The sequence below is a fragment of the Prinia subflava genome, chromosome 4 (assembly GCF_021018805.1).
Source record: "Prinia subflava isolate CZ2003 ecotype Zambia chromosome 4, Cam_Psub_1.2, whole genome shotgun sequence".
Classification (NCBI taxonomy): domain Eukaryota; kingdom Metazoa; phylum Chordata; class Aves; order Passeriformes; family Cisticolidae; genus Prinia; species Prinia subflava.
This window is the reverse complement of record NC_086250.1, coordinates 703,399-722,299: the sequence shown is the minus strand read 5'-3', so window position 1 is coordinate 722,299 and position 18,901 is coordinate 703,399. Positions and strand designations below refer to the sequence as shown.

The 18,901-nt window shown below is 46.1% G+C and overlaps 1 protein-coding gene across 6 annotated transcripts in view; it reads right to left on the bottom strand.

Moving 5' to 3' along the window:
• The window catches only part of ERC1 (ELKS/RAB6-interacting/CAST family member 1), a 250,634-nt gene that overhangs the window by 188,037 nt on the left and 43,696 nt on the right, over positions 1-18,901 (bottom strand). For all 6 annotated transcript variants that reach the window (XM_063395072.1, XM_063395071.1, XM_063395073.1 and 3 more), the window contains exon 3: positions 2,241-2,657. In XM_063395072.1, coding sequence (XP_063251142.1) covers positions 2,241-2,657 — 417 coding nt within the window. The remainder of the gene's footprint in view (positions 1-2,240; positions 2,658-18,901) is intronic.

Sequence of the window (18,901 nt, the reverse complement as noted above, 5' to 3'; positions counted from 1 at the left end):
TGAAATATAAACTGACCTCCCAAGCTCTTGAGAATCCCTTTGAGACACTAAAGCTTCCTTTAACAGCAGTATTTAGAGAGGAGTTTAGCATGCCTTTCAGATACTGGGAATGCTAGATATAGAACCAGCAGGAATGCACATTCATTTCTTCAAGGCAGCTCAAAAATTCCATCATTAGTATCTGGGGTAGCAAAGGGCTAAAATAACCTACAACATAAGAGAAGGCCAGCTGAGGAGGGTGATGCAGACACGCCTGACAGGTGACACACCTGAGAGAGAACTTGCAGGTGTGAACCACGGAGAGCAGCTGTGAACCACATCCTGCAGAGCACCGGGGTGCTCAGGCAGTCAGCTGCACTCAGCTGCAAGCTCCTCTGATCTTCCCCAGCCTGCACAGCCCCAGGCATGAGACCTGAGCTGGATGCAGGTAAGGGGGAGCTCACTTAGCTCAGCCTTGCTCAGAGCTCAGGGACCACACACGGGTACAAACAAAACCACTCCTGCTGTCATCCAGTTCCATAAGGGGATAGGATGGCACCATGGTTCTGAGGCTACCAGGGTGCTTCACACCTGGATCCCACAGTCATATCCATGGTCTGGCTACAAATTACATCACACCCAGCTCACACCTCTCAGTGAGAACCAGGGCGGGCAAGCAGCAAGGAGTAATTAACTTTAAAACATTTGATAAATCACATTTGCACTTTCAAGGCAGTAGGTCATCTCTACCTCCTCTGGGGAGTCTTTTACCATAAAGACAGGATTTGAGTGACTGATGACTTCCAAATATGAGTGAATGAAACACGGATTCTTATCTCCCAACATCTACTCATCAGCAGCAGGAACAAACATGACCGCATCCCTCAAAAATTGCACAGCTCCTGCCAGCTTCTCATTTATGCTGCTGGACTTAGAGCAGAAACAAATGGAAGCCATTTGAGGCTCTTCCTGAAATAGTTACAAGAAATGGAACAGAATTATCATTGGTTGCTAAATAAAGGAAAAACTGTAGTACAGAAACTCTGGAATCATATTATGTTCACTCCAGACACTCAAGAGATTACTGCTCTAAAAAAATAAATCTGGCCTAAATCTGGCTCAGAAATGCAATGGCTCCAGCTTCCTTATATAAATGATTGCAAGAGCACAAGCACCATGGGTCAGGCCCTGGAAAACATATGAATAAGAGGCATTAAGAAGTATTTATGTGCTGCATACACTCATCTCAAAAACCTCTTCCAGGCCTTGCTTTCCTGACTTCCTAGAGAGGGGCCTTAAATCTTGTGAACACACAGAGCTTTCCAAAAGATGCTGAAGCTGAGATAGACACCAATGTGCAGAACAGGTCAGCAGATCCATACACATGGTACACACACGGACAGCTATCAATTCATGCCTCCAGTGGACAGATGTAAAATAATCTGTACACACAATCTCAGCACTAGGGAATCCATGTATACACGTATTTATCTGCGCATCTACACAATCCATGCTCAATTACCAGCCTTTTAGAAGTTAAGGTTCAATTACTTTAGGAGGCTGGTTGACCAGAGGAAAATGCATTTAATAACATTAAGAAATGTAACGACACTAGCTACACAATAACTCATTTTCTTTATTTTCCTTCGTTTTACTAAAATATTTGTATTCTATACAGACTGTATTTTGTTATAATTAGTTTAAAATGACTAACAGTGAGGAATGCCTGCCATTGTACTCTTGCAAGGTACAATACAGACATAACAATAGTTTTTCTGCTTTCAGATGGATGGTGAGAAGGGGTTACTATGTGTGCAGCAGTGTCCCTTTAAGAAATCAGTTTTTTGCTGTACATCCAGGGCAGCTAATAGTTTTATCAAATACCCTTCACAGCAAGATGACTGTTTCCATGGAAACTGTAGAGCAATCATCCATTGCTCTTGCAAAGATCTCTCTCTCTGCTCTCACCTAAATACAGGTAGCTACTTTCTCTCTAACTACAATAGAAGAGGAGAATTCATTTTACAGGCTTTGGGACAATTCACCTCCAGAGCTTCCTATGGAGAGTACAGGGAAAGTGGGGCCCACAGGACAAAACCTCGCAAGGTACACGCAAGGAAGCCATAGAGAAGTTTTAAAACAGGCACAAATTCTGTCGAATCTAGTGTAAAATACAGCTTATGGTGCAGATGGAAGATTCTTTCCTTACAGCTGTGAAATGGATAGGAGACAGGAGATGAAAGCTGGGTTTGGTCACTCACCTCTCTCAGCATGTTGTTCTCTTTTTCCTTCTGCTCAAGAAGGCTTTCCAAGTGGTGCACGTGCATCTCTGCCTCGGCCAGCCGCCGCGTCCGCTCGTGGTCCTCCTCGGTGGCCTTTGCTGACAGACCCTTGCTCTGCAGCATCTCCAGCAGCTTTTTGATGGACTCGTCGCGTGCGTTCAGGGTCTGTTTCTGCGTCTCGATGCGCAGCTCCATCTCCTCCAGGGTTTTGCGCAGCAGGAAGAGCTCCTTGGCCTGGCGCTCGTGCTCGGCGTGCAGGCGCTGGAAGTTCTCCTCCGTCAGCTCCGCCACCAGGGGCTCGCTGCTCCTGCTGCTGCTGTCCTGCTGGAACAGCTGGTTCAGGTCCCGCTGGATGCGCAGCTCGTCCTGCAGAGCCTGGATTGTCATCTGCATGTGCTGGAAGAACAGACACATGGAATCAGAGCGTTCCTCCCACGGAGAATAAAGAAAGCAGCATGTGCCACCTCCGACCTCCTGAACCACCAACCGAGAGGAAACCACAATGTCAGCAAACCAACACTGGGGTTTGTTCAAAACTGGAACTGGGCTGTACCACAGAAAGTCCAAGTTCCTCCTTCTATGCCTGCTAGAGACTGCTTAACACTTAGGAGACTCCTGCTTGAGTGACTCCTCCATTGGCATCAGCTTGAGAGAGTGACTGTTCCAAAGAGGAAAACGTCAGAGCTGCCAGCCACTTGTGCCAGTACCTTCCCAATGTTCACCCGCCCTGAAGAACAATTCTGCAGAGGAGGACCCAGAATGACTGCAGAATTACTGTCTTGGCAGAGCAGAGGGGCACAGTGCTATCAGAATTTACAAATCACCACAAAAGGCAATCAGCTGGGAAGGCTCCCAAGGCCTTCAGCACTAACTCGACACACAGCACAGATTTCCCATTTGACTTACAGAAGAAACTTCAGCATGTAAGAAAGAAACACAACTCCAGAAATCTGGATAAATGCTGCATAGGGAAAAGAGCCTCATCATAAAACTTAATGCACGAGGATTTTAGCCTCTGCAACAACAGTAGTGAGACAATGTCCTCAGACTCTGTTAAAATTGAACAATAACCCCACTAGATTAAACTTTACAATTCCACACATGAGTTAATTCCGTTTGTATTTGAGAAGCCCTAGTTATTCACAGCCCAGCTGTGTGTTGTTCCTCCAGCTAACAAACAAATCCCCACATGCTTCCACCTGGCTCTCCACATACTGCTACTTCAGCATTTCCCTTCTCCCAGGCGAGTAAAGAGCTGCTTCTGAACAACCACATCATCTATTAAATGAAATTATTTCCTCTACTCAATGTTGTCTCGGAATCAAACTTGGGTTATTTATAAACATCAATGGCCTAAATCACCACAACCAACTTCTTACATTTTTACCATCTGATCTGCTGTGAAATGTCATTTCAGGTTACACAGACAAAAAGTGTGTCTTGGACCCACAGAAATTATTTCCCCTAAACATGAAAATGCCTCCGTGGAACTTCTGGGTCACTGAACCAAAAAACTATTATATGATTCAAACACATGATGTGGAAAAAAAAATTATACCAGTGACAAACAGGATTTACTGATATCCGTCAGTCTGTGAAATAAAGACAAGGGAGTTTGGAATACCTGACAGTTGGTCAGCAACTGCCTGTAATTCAGTTTCCCAGGAAAAATGAAGAGTGGAGTTGGAGGAAAAGTTAGAGCTGAGCTTATGAATAACTCCCACTGTTCTCTGAACTGCTGCTCAGTCAAGAACAAACTTTATTATGTGAAAGGTAACTGGAAAACACACCACAGAAAACTATTCTGTGCTTTTGACACCCACTCTTTTCCAACATGCAAAAGAGAAGCAAAATGGGTTCTTTTCTCTCCTTTCCAAATTTTTTGACTCTCAGAATAATAGAACAATATTCTTTACTAGCTAGTATCATAACTAAACTACTTTTTCAGTTAAAGTTTCTTGTCTTCTGTATAATTTCAAAGAAAACATCATTTTCTCCCTGAAGGAGCAGGCAAGATTTACTTCTCACGCATTTTTCAGACTTCACTTTTAAACCAGCAGATATCCTGGAAAAGCAAAATATTTTCCAAGTTCATGCAACACTAGCCACTGATACTTAATGCTATGTCTACGACCTGACTAGAAATCTCAAGAAAACTTGAAAAGTACTGTTGAAATAGTCTTCTCTAGAAATAAACATGTAAAAATACTTTTTATACCACTGAGCTTCATTATGTCATACTCTACCAAGTAAGTAACAATTGTGCTTTTGTGAAACAGTTTAATGCAGGCGATGTAATTAAAGTCAAAGCAATTATGATGAACCTGTACTTGAAATTTATTGCTCTTATCTCAAATCTTAAGGATTCCCTCCCTGTTGTTCTCAAGTAATGAAAAGTGGTCTTTAAGCCTCACTACAAATTATAATGACACCTGCAAATCACAGAGGTATTTTTGTGAGCACAGTTCTCTAGTCTCTGGTTATGCTCAACACATTTTTCCCTGCCAGAGCTAAGCCCCTTCAGGCCCAGCTTCAACAGCAGTCCCAAATGGACAAGGTGCACACATAACCTCTTAGAGAGGTGCTCCTTGCCTGTGTTCCTTCCGCGGGTCAGCTTTCCACCCAGGCTCTGTACAGAGACACAGTCGGACTCTCATCCAGCAGCCCCAAATTTACACCTGTAAATGGCAGAACCCGGCTGAGGCTTTGCCTGCCCCTGGCAGGACTCAGTTGGCATTTCCCCACCCTGGCAGCCTGGTGAGCCCCAATGGAGCAGCCCCTGGAGTGATCCCAAAGCTGTCCTGCAGCCCCTGGGGTGTTCCCAAAGCTGTCCTGCAGCCCCTGGGGTGTTCCCAGAGCTGTCCTGCAGCCCCTGGGGTGTTCCCAGAGCTGTCCTGCAGCCCCTGGGGTGTTCCCAGAGCTGTCCTGCAGCCCCTGGGGTGTTCCCAGAGCTGTCCTGCAGCCCCTGGAGTGATCCCAAAGCTGTCCTGCAGCCCCTGGGGTGTTCCCAAAGCTGTCCTGCAGCCCCTGGAGTGATCCCAAAGCTGTCCTGCAGTCCCTGGGGTGTTCCCAGAGCTGTCCTGCAGTCCCTGGGGTGTTCCCAAAGCTGTCCTGCGGCCCCTGGGGTGTTCCCAAAGCTGTCCTGCAGCCCCTGGGGTGTTCCCAGAGCTGTCCTGCAGCCCCTGGGGTGTTCCCAGAGCTGTCCTGCAGCCCCTGGAGTGATCCCAAAGCTGTCCTGCAGCCCCTGGAGTGATCCCAGAGCTGTCCTGCAGCCCCTGGGGTGTTCCCAGAGCTGTCCTGCAGCCCCTGGAGTGATCCCAAAGCTGTCCTGCAGCCCCTGGGGTGTTCCCAAAGCTGTCCTGCAGCCCCTGGGGTGTTCCCAGAGCTGTCCTGCAGCCCCTGGGGTGTTCCCAGAGCTGTCCTGCAGCCCCTGGAGTGATCCCAAAGCTGTCCTGCAGCCCCTGGGGTGTTCCCAAAGCTGTCCTGCAGCCCCTGGGGTGTTCCCAGAGCTGTCCTGCAGCCCCTGGAGTGATCCCAAAGCTGTCCTGCAGCCCCTGGGGTGTTCCCAAAGCTGTCCTGCAGCCCCTGGGGTGTTCCCAGAGCTGTCCTGCAGCCCCTGGAGTGATCCCAGAGCTGTCCTGCAGCCCCTGGGGTGTTCCCAAAGCTGTCCTGCAGCCCCTGGGGTGTTCCCAGAGCTGTCCTGCAGCCCCTGGGGTGTTCCCAGAGCTGTCCTGCAGCCCCTGGGGTGTTCCCAGAGCTGTCCTGCAGCCCCTGGGGTGTTCCCAAAGCTGTCCTGCAGTCCCTGGGGTGTTCCCAAAGCTGTCCTGCAGCCCCTGGGGTGTTCCCAAAGCTGTCCTGCAGCCCCTGGGGTGTTCCCAAAGCTGTCCTGCAGCCCCTGGGGTGTTCCCAGAGCTGTCCTGCAGGCCCAGGGTCACCCACAGCACCCACGGCTGTGCTGCTGACTTTGGGGGCCCTGCTGCAGGCAGCTCTTTTCATCTCCCTCTGTTGAAGCTTCTCCTTTTTGCATAAAATATTTAAAGATTCGGTAGGCCTGACAGAAAGTATTAAAGAGAGCACAGCCTCTTATTCTAATTGGTGGAACACATAAGAACAGAAGGACCTGAATACCAATACTTCCAACTAACTGAAATGCTTATCATCTCACCATTCCAAAGGAAGGGGGGATGTGCATTTTAACTTTCTCAGTCTGAAAAAGAAATTTAATTGATATTCTACAGCCAAGACCTGTATTCGAACCCTACATTGTAGATCAAAAGGAGGCAGCCACTGCTACTACCACGATCTTGAAAGAAAGGATTAAATTGTGATATGCTTTTTAAAGACAGGATTTCCACACTCATCTTTGCAAGACAGAACTTGACCTACCAAGCCACAGTGTTTAATATTCCAGTATGCATTTGTCCATTTGGGTTTGGATGCCTGATTTAGATTACTCATACTGCAGATACTGTCTGTATAACTACTGTAATCAGACAAACTTATCCCATAATTTATTCAAGAAGTCTAAATGCCTAAATTAGACCTCTGGGTTCTGCAATGCAAGCAAGGCACCTAGACACCAAACACTTCCACAGTTAAGTTCCTCTTAATCTCCTCCATTTGAATTCTAAGTAGGTTAAACTGAGAAAATTCCTTTAATTTTTGAACACCAAGAAAAAATACAGTATGTTCAAGAGAAGCCTGAAAAAATCAGGAAAAAGAAAAAGAATGTACTCTTTCCCAGAAACAAGGGAAAAACACAACACGCCATTACATGACAGTGTCACAGAAATGTGTCACAATGAAGTGGGAAGCACTGCTACATTCTGCAAAACTCAGCCACATTAAAAAAAATTCTCTGACACTGGGAGAACACTGAAGACTCAATCATGAGCAAGAGAACATAGGGTAATGGTAAGGACAGGGAGAAAAAGAGGGGTCCTACCAGAACATTTAGTGGTGTGAAAGCTTCCACCTGGAAGAAAGACAGAGGTTCCAGCTCTCACTCATCTTCAGATGACCCAAAGGAGGCTCCAGGCACGAGGCAATAATTCTATGTGGCAATAAGATGTTCTTGGGTGGATCTCTAACGAGGTGTTCTTACAAAAAGGACTGAGAGAGATTCTGCCTTGCACAAATATCTGAATATTGACTGATTGCAAAATTCAAGCCTGCATTCCTCACATGTCAATGCCATAAAGGGAAGAGTGTCAGGATCTTTGTTCAAATTAGCCAAGAGACCCCTTAGCAACTCCCACACTCTAAGTCAGTCTGTTTCCTGCTTGGGGTAATCTCATCTCACTCTTAGCAAATTCTTAATCAGAAATTCCACTCCACAGGAAAAAAAAATCCTAACAGGAGTTTTGCTGAAATCAGCAGATTCAATAAAAGCTTCTTATAAAAATATTACTGACAATATTAAGATATTGGAATAAAAATCCTGGTCATTTCTGCTGTTAACCCACAAAGCCAGTACATCCTGTAGTGAATGAGCTTTACCATGCACATGTGCTTGGCAGTTTTCTGCCAGTCTGCTCAGCCATCAGGCTGCTCTTCACATAGAAAACTCTGCGTGCTTGGACACTCACAGGACAGGACAGGAGTGCTGCTTGTGGCTGGGGTAAAGTTAATTTTCGTCATAGTAGCTGCTATGGGGCCGTGTTTTGGATTTGTGCTGAAAACAGCGCTGATAACTCTGGGATATTTTGGTTATTGCTGAGCAGGGCTTGCACAGAGCCAAGGCCTTTCCTGCCTCTCACCCACCCTGGCAGTGAGGGGGGAGCACAGGGAGCTGGGAATGGCCACAGCCGGACAGGGGGAGAGCCCAGGGCAGAGGCTGAGCTCAGCAGCACAGGCTGAGGTGGGGAGGAGAGAGTGGATTTAGGGCATCTGACATCCCAAGGCACCACCGGTTCAGGATGGAGCCCTGCTCTCCTGAAAGGGCTGGACACCTGCCTGATGATGGGAACTAGGGAATGAATTCTGCCTGCTTTCACTTCACCTAATAAACTGTCTTTATCTCAGCCCACAAGCTGTGCCACTTCTACCCACCAAGGAAAGAGCGAGTGGCTGTGTGGTAGTTAATTGCTGGCTGAGGTTAAACCACAACAACACGTTTCCTTTTTTATTATATATCTCATAGTTCCGTATCTATTTTTCAGGATCCGACCCAGGAATTTAAAAAACCCAAAGTTTAAAAAAAAGAGACAAATGTAATTTGTTAATCAAACAAAAACGAAGTTTTGGAAGATGCCAGTTTACAGCTAACCTATCCTTCAGCCGATTATTTTTACAGCTGGCAAAGAAAGACAAGGTACACCTGCTTTCAGCTACAAAAGGCATTGCAGGTCTGAGATGTACTTGTAGTACCTATAAACACTGCCTTACTTTTGGTTCACCATGACTGCAATGCTATTTCTCTAGAAAGGAAAGATACAATAATTAGGATATATTTTATTTCAGAAGGACAATTCTGTAACATCTATTCCTGAAACGTGTATCACCAGAAAACAAGGGAATGTAAAGAAGCTTTTCTTGTCAGCAAATCCACATGCACAGACTTTTGCATTATGACAACTCCTCTGTTTTTTACAATAAAAGCATTTCAAACATTTGTAAGAGGACAAACCACACTCAGCTCAAAAGGGACCACATGCACACTGGTGGAGGGCAGGATTTGGTCCCTGTGTGAAATCCCCCCTCCCATGCTCAGAGGTAAAGCTCTGGCAGCATTTCTGGGAAACGGGCTCTGCTAATGCCCTGCAGAAGCAAAGGCCTGGCTGGAGGAGGAGTCCCTGCTGACATTCAGCTGCAGCCCACGCAAAGACATTGGACAAGGGGCTAATGTCAGGTGTCCAGCAGGGCTGGGAAGAAACAAACCTGCTGATTCCAGAAATGCCACGTATTCCCTGTAAGATCAGGGACCGGGGGCTTCAAAACCCTGATTTAAATGGAAATGAGCAGGTGCTTTTCATAGTGCTAAGCTGAGATACAAAATACTGCTATGATTTTAATGGGATTTCATTTGTGAGAGTCCAAGAAAGAGATCTGTGTTTTAAAGACAGCCCTACATTGCATTATCTCTGAGACAGCAGAAGGGCAAGATGGTAAAAAAGTGCTATAGATAAAGAGCTTAAGTTGTCAGTAATACATCTGTCAGCTGAACCAGACTCACACAAAATGACTCATTTAAGGGGGCAGTGTGCAGCAGCCTAATTCATTTGCCCCGGTTTGTACAAAAAAACCCCCAAAAAAACCAAAGAAACAAACCCCAAACAAGCCTACAGGAATGCATTTTGAGCTCTAAAGGAAGCAGATCAGAAACAGCCTAAACTGCAGCCACAGAAGAACCAAAAGTGCAACACCACCAGCTGATACACAGTGTACAGGTAGACCCCGGAGAGGGCTGCAAGGTAAAACCATGAAGGGCAGTACAGAACCGTCAGTCTGAATGTCCACATGCAAGATTTATCTATGGAAACATGAAGGAGCTTACCAACAATAAAGGAAGGCTGTTTCTATGGTCCAAGCACAGACATGGGCAGTTTCTATACTGTGCTCATGAACAGTAAAAACCAAGATTTATTTGAAAAAGAATTTTGTGCACATTGTAAATATCCTAAGGACATCTGTGCACATATACGTGTGGTAAGAATAAAAATTCTGATTAGGCATAGGCAAACCTATTAAAGTCCTAAAAATCACACATTTATCAGGTTTTTAGCTATGAATATAATTCTGACAGTTCTCTGACTTCCTAAGGGAATTTGAGCTCTCTGTCAGACACCAAAAATGGTCTAGTAGGCAACAGAACTCAAAGGAAAATTATTTTTGAAGTCCTATCAGTAAGTCCCAGTTACTCTGTGTTTACATTTCCAAAGGTAGGTACTTCTGCATCACTAGTTTACCTTGCTTCAAAAGCTTTTTCACATCTTCCAAGAATCTACATTCACACCCTTTGAATGTCAGCACTATCTATGATCCTGGAACTAAGAAACTGGATTCTTTTTAAGTGCCCCTCATCTTTCTTGAGAATAGGCATTTTGGGATTAGGGCAAATGTTTGGAATTTCTCATCAGAATCAACAATTTACATACTGACTTTAACCTCTGTTTCCCACCAGGCTGTCTAAATTGGGTTAGCATTACACTGCTTAAACACCATGTTTTATTTATTCACAAAGATGAGCTTTGATTTTTTGTGCTTATGCTGCTAAAGAACCAAGAGCCCTTGCATACTTGCAGTTTCATACACTGCAATAAAATAACTCTTTGCAGATTCTGTCTCCCCTGTCTGGCAAGCATAAGTTTCTTTTGTCACAAACTGTGTTGATAAAATGGATCCTTGTGCACGAGGATTCTGTTAAAAAAATCAAAAAGCCAATATCCAAACATCAAACTGATCTGTATTCAGGCCAGCCAGGGCAGAACCTGTGGAGCTCAATCTCATCCCATTTTGCACGTGTATGCAACAACACCAGTTTCACCCACAGCACAGATTCCTTCTAAACTGCATCTGTGAAATAGGTGCTTAAGTGCCACATTCAGCTTCTGTGAACCTCGCCTCCCGTGAAAGTAATTATAAATTATTATGGCACTTATGGGAAAGGGAATTTTAACATTTACATATGTATGAAAGTCTAGTATTTTCAAATTAATAGCATCTATATGAAAGATGACTCATTTGTTAATAGATTAGGAGCTTTTCTGCAAGAATGTATTATTAGTCACCTCAATTAGGGAGGTCAGCAAATCCATCTTTCCATTAGCTGATGCAAGGAATCAGTCCAAGATGAAAGGGCCTCTGCTACACAACCTTTGATCCTGTGTTCAGTGCTTTCCAACATATCAGCATACATCAACAACATGCTCTAAAAAGGAAAAATAGCTGCTGACTTCTAGTAAGAGAGTACTATATGGAAACTCCATGCACCAGAAAGCTGCTGATTACTTTACCCACATCACCCATCTCACCCAGATTCAAACCTTCTTCTCCACTAGCTGGTTACAATATAAATCTCAATGCACATATCCAAGTGTCCCACAAGGATATTTTGACCAAAATCCCTTGAATAACTGCATTTGCATGCATAAACCAACTACCTCTCATATAAGAATATAAAGCTGGGAGTAGGCTGGATCTTTAAAGCTTGCTGAGCAGTTCAAGATTGTGGCTGCTGAGGACTGAACATTTAAAATAATTCATTTCAATGTAAAGCAGTGAGTTTTCAACTTCTGCTTGCCCAGAGCAATACAACACTTTGTTCTTCCTGCCAGTTTGGAATGTGTCCTTCACCTGCAAGCAGCAGTGGGAGATCTCCAGGGCCACCCCATGCTCAGAGGCTGTGGACTGGTGACTACAGCAGAATTGTTCTTTCCACGCTGTGCCTGCAGAAATGGAGTTCTCAGCCAAAAAAGATGAAGTATTTGTAAGCCCATCAGCCTGAACTATCAAACCTGGACAGCAGCTCAATCTGTAAGCACTGGAATTTACTGCTGGTTTGTTTGCTGGCTGTTCTAGTGCATTTTCTTGAGCAGAGAAGACATCAGATCACCAGGTATGGCCATAAAAGTGAGAATACTGCAAACAGGACCTGAAGTAATAGAGCACCTGATATTCAGGATCTCAGAAACAACGTTTGGCTGTGTTGAGACACGAGGAAAGTTTTTGCCAATGGAGTGTTTGCCCAGTGTTCAACCATGAAGGAGAGAACCCAGAGCAAGAACAGCCCCTCGGCTGCACTGCCCATGGGTACAAGGAGGCTTTGCCACCCTCCTCAGTCTCCCATGCAATGATTGATGGCAGCAGTGCAAGGCAAAGTGACCTGAGGGGGATGATTGGGGTGCAGAGACCCCGTATTGTCCCACAGCTCATCCCCTGTTCCACTACAAATGGAACCAGTTTCACCATGTTGTGACCATGCTTCTTGTTCTGCTTGCTCACAGTCTCTCCAATGTGCCTTCCCTAACTGCTGTCTATCCTACACTTCATTTTAACTGCTGCATCTTCTCACATTTGCTTTATCATTAATTCTTCCAGGACAGCAAACTAAGTTTTCTGGAAAAGTGTTTGCACACGGTTTTCTTGTTTTAAGCCACAATAAGGAACAACTACAAACCTTCCTGCTCAGTCAGAAAAGGCCTAAAATGATTGCTGAAACAAGAGCAGTGCCCAGGAATATCATCAGCTACTACAGAGGACTACAGTACGTACACTGCTATATACAGGGAAAAAATAACCCAAAAAAACCCCAACCAAACAAAACGCAAAATCAATTCATTCATTGTCCCTTCCCAAAGTAAAAACCACGGGCCTTTTCCAGGTTATTGATGCACTACAGTCAACCACAATAGTAGCAATTATTTTAAGACTATTTTGTAAGATTACCGCTTGGAGTTCTCACAATTACGACAAGTTCTTGCCAGACAGAAGATATGCATCCCTCCCATCTCTGCAACTTCTTTTCATTTTCTTTGAAATGTAAGGAGGAAGAAAATAGGAATCTCTTTAACAAAATCTACAGAAGCAACAATCATGGATAAAACTCAACTAAACCTGTGTCTTTTGAATGATACATTGTATTTTTCAGCCCTTTGCCATGAAATATTGGCTAAACTCACAAAGGAACAGACTTGAAAATCTTCTTTTCTGGATACGTCAAATCTCTTACACCAAGTATCATTCTGGGAAGACAGGCAGTTCGAATGAATTACTAGAATTTCAGGATAAATTTAGAATAGGGCTGCAGCAATCACTGTCCCTGTGACAGGACATACAAAAAACCTCTGATCAAAATGTTCTGGCACTTAGCCTCATGTTGAAATGACCGCAGCACCTCTGACAGCAAAGCAGAACACAGCACATTACGCTGAGTTCTAAAGGAGCTTTGTGTGACTTTAGGGGCAGCTTTAAGAGACGAGTGACAGAAAAGCATTAAGAGCTTGGATAGCTCTGGAAATGGGAAGGCCTAGCACAACCCCCCTTAGCAGAAAGCATTCACACTTCTGGTAGATGCAGTGATGGATGCAGCTTTGCAAGTACAAATTCAAGGAGCTTCATTATTAAGATCTTTACTAGATGCTAGAATGTGATGGAAAATACCCAAACAGAAGAGGTTTTCCTTCCAGGAGATTGGTTCTTTGCCCCAGACATCTTCCTGCTAGGTGCAAGGATTTTCAGAGCACGAGGCTCCCTCTGGCAGCAGCGCTCAGTCTCCCACCACTGCAGACATCAGGTGCAGTGAGCTGAACTCCAGCAGGCAGCACAAATCCATCTGTTCAAATGGGAACTACACAAGCTAAAATGAGCACCTCCAGCAGGACTGACAGCTAGAACAACTTCTGGCAGGGGAAAGCTTGAGTCCTGTCCTGTCTAACCTTGCACATCACTCCAGGAGTTGAGGGAGTAGAGAAGAACAGGAAGGAGACCTCACTTCATGGCAAAGAACATGAAACTGTGCAACACTGAATATTCTTGCATTGCCCGTGGATCAAAATGGACAGTTGGTATAGACAGCATTGATAAAATCATTTAGGGTAAATCTCTCTGAACAAACACTGGCTCTAATAAATCTTTTCAGGACTAATGGCTCATGAATTAGTACTACATGGCCATTCAAGCAGTTTGCCATGCTGTAAGGCTTCTTTATAGACCTGTCTGAGAATACATAAATGTTCAAGATCTGCAATAATAGAGATTAAATTGGTAAAAACGCTGGGCAATAAAGTCTTTTTGGTTCTTTATGCAGGCCATCCTGTAACCAAGTGTTCTGCATTTAAACATTATTCAGAGAAACATCTTAATCTGGTGATAGATCTGTACGAACAACTGTCAAGAGAGGAAGGAGAATGGAATTCCCTGTTGAGAGTTCAAGGCATCAATCCACCAACTGCAGCAAGAGCTTGTGCTTGTCTGAACACAGTCATCTCACAGCTACATGTTTTCTGAGAGTCTGTTAATTCAGAACTTAAAAAAAAATAATTGAAGAGGGCTTGTAGAATTGAAAACATGAACACTCACTTGTCTGGTGTTAGACATTTCATTTCAGGGCAACGCAACAAGCTGGCTCTGAAAATCCAAATTCTACCCATCCCTTGGACATGTTCTGAGACCTAGAGAGAATTATGGAAAGGACTCTCTTCTTCATCCATCTCAATGCAAGGCCAAAGGAGAAGGGTGGTACTTATTTAAATGCTAAGTTTAAGGCACATTTCAGAACACCTTGCTGTGCCTTCCCAGATAAATAAACCCATATGTTAATTAAAAGCAGAGTTTAGCTCTTTTTTCACTCAAATGGATGCCTAGATCAGCTTTACTAGACAGAAGATTCGTGCACCTAATTAACACAGAAACCCTGAATACATTACAGAGAAACCACCCCGTATCCCTGGGTTTCATAACTCCTTTTAGATTTCACCTAACATTAGCACATTTTACTCATCATTAAAACACTCTCTTGGCAATGCTTTTTTGAGATACTTTTGCTGTAGAGATTTGTGAGTGGCTGCAGGATAAGGAGCACATGAAGTGTTCTCCTCTCTCCATTTCAGGGAAGGAGGAGGAAGGAACAGGAAGAGGCAGCAGATCGATACCTGGCTGCGAGCCTGCTGTCCCTGGCAGGATTTTGCAGTTTTTAATTATAGATCAGTTTACATGACAGCAGGCCTGCTGGCGAGAGCCAGGGTACACCTGTCTCAACGGGGAAACAGGATCTCTGCACAGGAGCCAGCAGGGCTCGCCGAGAGTCCAAAGGAAAGCAGAGATGCAGGCTAGAGAGAGGCTGGGGCAGCACGGGGAGTCTGCCTGCAGCAGGGCAGGGATGGACAGAGCTGCAGCTGCAGAGGTGCAGGCTAGGGAGAAGCAAGGGCAGCACAGGGAGTCTGCCTGCAGCAGGGCAGGCATGGACAGAGCTGCAGCTGCAGAGGTGCAGGCTAGAGAGAGGCTGGGGCAGCACGGGGAGTCTGCCTGCCCGGAGCTGCAGCTGCAGAGGTGCAGGGCACTGATGTGCAGGAACCAGGGAGGAGGCACCTGAGAACAGGCACACAGGAATGGAGATGGGCTGGCCAGAGAGGAGCAGTGAGGGGGTGAAGGGTCTGAGCACGAGTGCCTGGGGGAGGCTCAGGGACACCCCACGGCCCTCCAGCACCACCTGAAGGGAGGCTGGAGGCTCAGGGACACCTCACTGCCCTCCAGCACCACCTGAAGGGAGGCTGGAGGCTCAGGGACACCTCACTGCCCTCCAGCACCACCTGAAGGGAGGCTGGAGGCTCAGGGACACCTCACTGCCCTCCAGCACCACCTGAAGGGAGGCTGGAGGCTCAGGGACACCTCACTGCCCTCCAGCACCACCTGAAGGGAGGCTGGAGGCTCAGGGACACCTCAGGGCTCTCCAGCACCACCTGAAGGGAGGCTGGAGGCTCAGGGACACCTCAGGGCTCTCCAGCACCACCTGAAGGGAGGCTGGAGGCTCAGGGACACCTCACTGCCCTCCAGCACCACCTGAAGGGAGGCTGCAGCAGGAGGGGTGTGACAGGGGATGGCAGCAGAGGACACGGCCTCAAACTGTGCCAGGGGAGGTCGGGTGTCACAAACCCTCACTGGAAAGGTGTCACACAGTGGAACGGGCTGCCCTGAGCAAGGGCAGGGTCCCCCTGCCTGGAGGTGTTTGTTGTGGCACTGGGGACATGGTTTAGGGCTGGGGGTTTGTGGGCACAGTCACATTTTTTACTCAGATTTTGTTTCTTCTGAGGAAAACCCAATTAAATAAACCCAAGTTCAATAAATGTAAAAGGACACTTGGTGTCACAATACACTATGCTAAAAATAAAACTTCATTATTTGGTCATTTTTACCAGAAAAGGACTGACCAGCTCCTTTTGATTAATCTACCACAAACAGTTCAAGAAACAAAGAATCAGCAGCAATTCAACTGTTTTAAGTAAAAGCAGTTTAAAAAACAGCTAATTATTAAATTATTTAAAATCTTATACAGAATGGGTGGAAAAAAGCATTTTTTAAAAAGTCAATCACTACTTGAGCTAGTGAAGAGGGATTTATAAACTCAAATCTCAGCTACTGTCAGAAGAGAATATATAATGGAGACTAAAAACATTAAAAATTTGCATCTTTCCTTGATCAAGATTTAAATAATTTTTAAAAAGCTCTGGAGAACAGCCAAGAAAATAATGCAATTTCATTTCTTTGATGAAAGATCAAAGATCACCATCCTATCACTTTCTAACCACGGCTTCCCTCGAATCCTTTGGACAGGAACTGTCACTTTTATGTTTGTGCTGGGATAACCAGAATAATACAGCACCACCCTGAAACACAAGCACAGTGTAAACAGTGAATCCAACTGTTCCAGCAGAAAAGGACTGAGAGCAATAAATAATGAATGAATAAAGGCTTTCCAGACAGCACTACCCCTGCCATGGTCTAAAGGTCTGAGCACAAGATGTGTATGGAGAGGTGATAAAGCAAAGAGCCCTCAGAGCACGCTGTCCTTCATCAGGCTTTGCTCGTTTTGTGTTAAATCTCTGAAACTGTAAAGCAGCAGATAACAAATACAGTGCATTAATACTGGTTATGTATTTTAAAAATACTGGTTTATCTAGTCTATGATTTTTAGAATTCACTACTGGTTTACTGCATATTATATTTTTCCCCTTCCACACCCACAGCTCTGCTCATTATCCCACAGACAACTCTGGCTCACAGGAGCCAGTTAATGGAATGAACACCCTCCAGAATATCCCCCTTACCTACAGCTGCCAGCCAGGTTTATTTCCTACTGAAATTACTCAGAGAAAGAATTCTTACTCTGTTCTCAGCTTGAAAGTTGCTGCTTCTGTCCTTTTTCTAATGTTTTACTTCTCTACAAGCCCTGCTGTGGTCATCAGCTATCCCTTGGAGATGTTTCTTCCCTCCAAAAAAGGGGTAAGTATTGCCATATGGATAATCAGGATATTTAATTGTACCCTGAAAAAGCTGTGCTATGGTAGCACAGACAGGACTGGTAGAACTTTGTAACAACCTCTAATATCTGTTTTAAAGAAAATACCATAGGCCAAACCTGTTGCTAGTATGAGGTTTCTATCTGAATTTGCTTCCAGAAAATAATTTCCTTGAAACAAATCTGTGCATTACTGATGTAATAATGACCAACACTTAGACATGATGGCACCTAGATACTTAAATTAATACCTTAATTTTCCCAGAAGGCAGACTCATAGCCTTACTGGAAAATTTGACAATTTCTTTGGAGGAGGAATTTAACCCCCCAAATCTGTGTGCATCCCCCTCCTAGCAGCAGCAGTGGCCGTGACTCACTGCTGTCACCAGGCAGGGGCACACACAGCAACCTCCTGTGCCTCTGCTGCTGGCAGTGACTCACCGAGCTCTGCTCAGCCAACAATTCCTGGGCTGCAGCTCCTGTGCCCACCAGGAGAGCAGCCCTGAGCTTCTCCAGCCAGGAACACCCCTGGCACCCACCAGGAGAGCCCTCTGAGCTTCCCCCGCCAGGAACAGCCCTGGCACCTACCAGGAGAGCAGCCCTGAGCTTCCCCAGCCAGGAACAACCCTGGCACCCACCAGGAGAGCCCTCTGAGCCTCCCCAGCCAGGAACACCCCTGGCACCCACAGGAGAGCAGCCCTGAGCTTCCCCAGCCAGGAACAGCCCTGGCACCCACCAGGAGAGCAGCCCTGAGCTTCCCCAGCCAGGAACAACCCTGGCACCCACCAGGAGAGCCCTCTGAGCCTCCCCAGCCAGGAACAACCCTGGCACCCACCAGGAGAGCAGCCCTGAGCTTCCCCAGCCAGGGAACACCCCTGGCATCCACAGGAGAGCAGCCCTGAGCTTCCCCAGCCAGGAACAACCCTGGCACCCACAGGAGAGCAGCCCTGAGCTTCCCCAGCCAGGAACAACCCTGGCACCCACAGGAGAGCAGCCCTGAGCTTCCCCAGCCAGGAACAACCCTGGCATCCACCAGGAGAGCAGCCCTGAGCCTCCCCAGCCAGGAACAACCCTGGCACCCACAGGAGAGCAGCCCTGAGCTTCCCCAGCCAGGAACAGCCCTGGCACCCACCAGGAGAGCAGCCCTGAGCTTCCCCAGCCAGGAACAACCCTGGCATCCACAGGAGAGCAGCCCTGAGCCTCCCCAGCCAGGAACAGCCCTGGCACCCACCAGGAGAGCAGCCCTGAGCTTCCCCAGCCAGGAACAACCCTGGCACCCAGCAGTAACTCCCCAGCATGGTCAGTAGGAGCAGAGCCAGCCCATGTGTCTGCATCTATTCAGGGATGAGGCAAGAGACTGCCCACAGGCAGCTCAAGGGAGAAACAGCTCACTTCCCACAGCTCAGCTCCCATGAGCGTCCCTGAGTGTAAAGACACAGAGTTCTGTACTTCTCTGCCTGATTCTGCTTTGTCAGGGAAGAGCAAAGCCTCAAACACTGTGCTTATTCTTGCCAGGAAAACTGTACCAGTACTAAAATCCTTATTTAATAGCTACGCCTTCTTTCTAGTAGCGGGAACCTTCTTGTTCTCCTTGCCAGCACAGCTCTGCTTGTGAAATTCAGGAGATGACTAATCCCTATCAGCAACACTTTGCAGGGCAGCACTGTCAGAAGCACTCAAGGCAGAC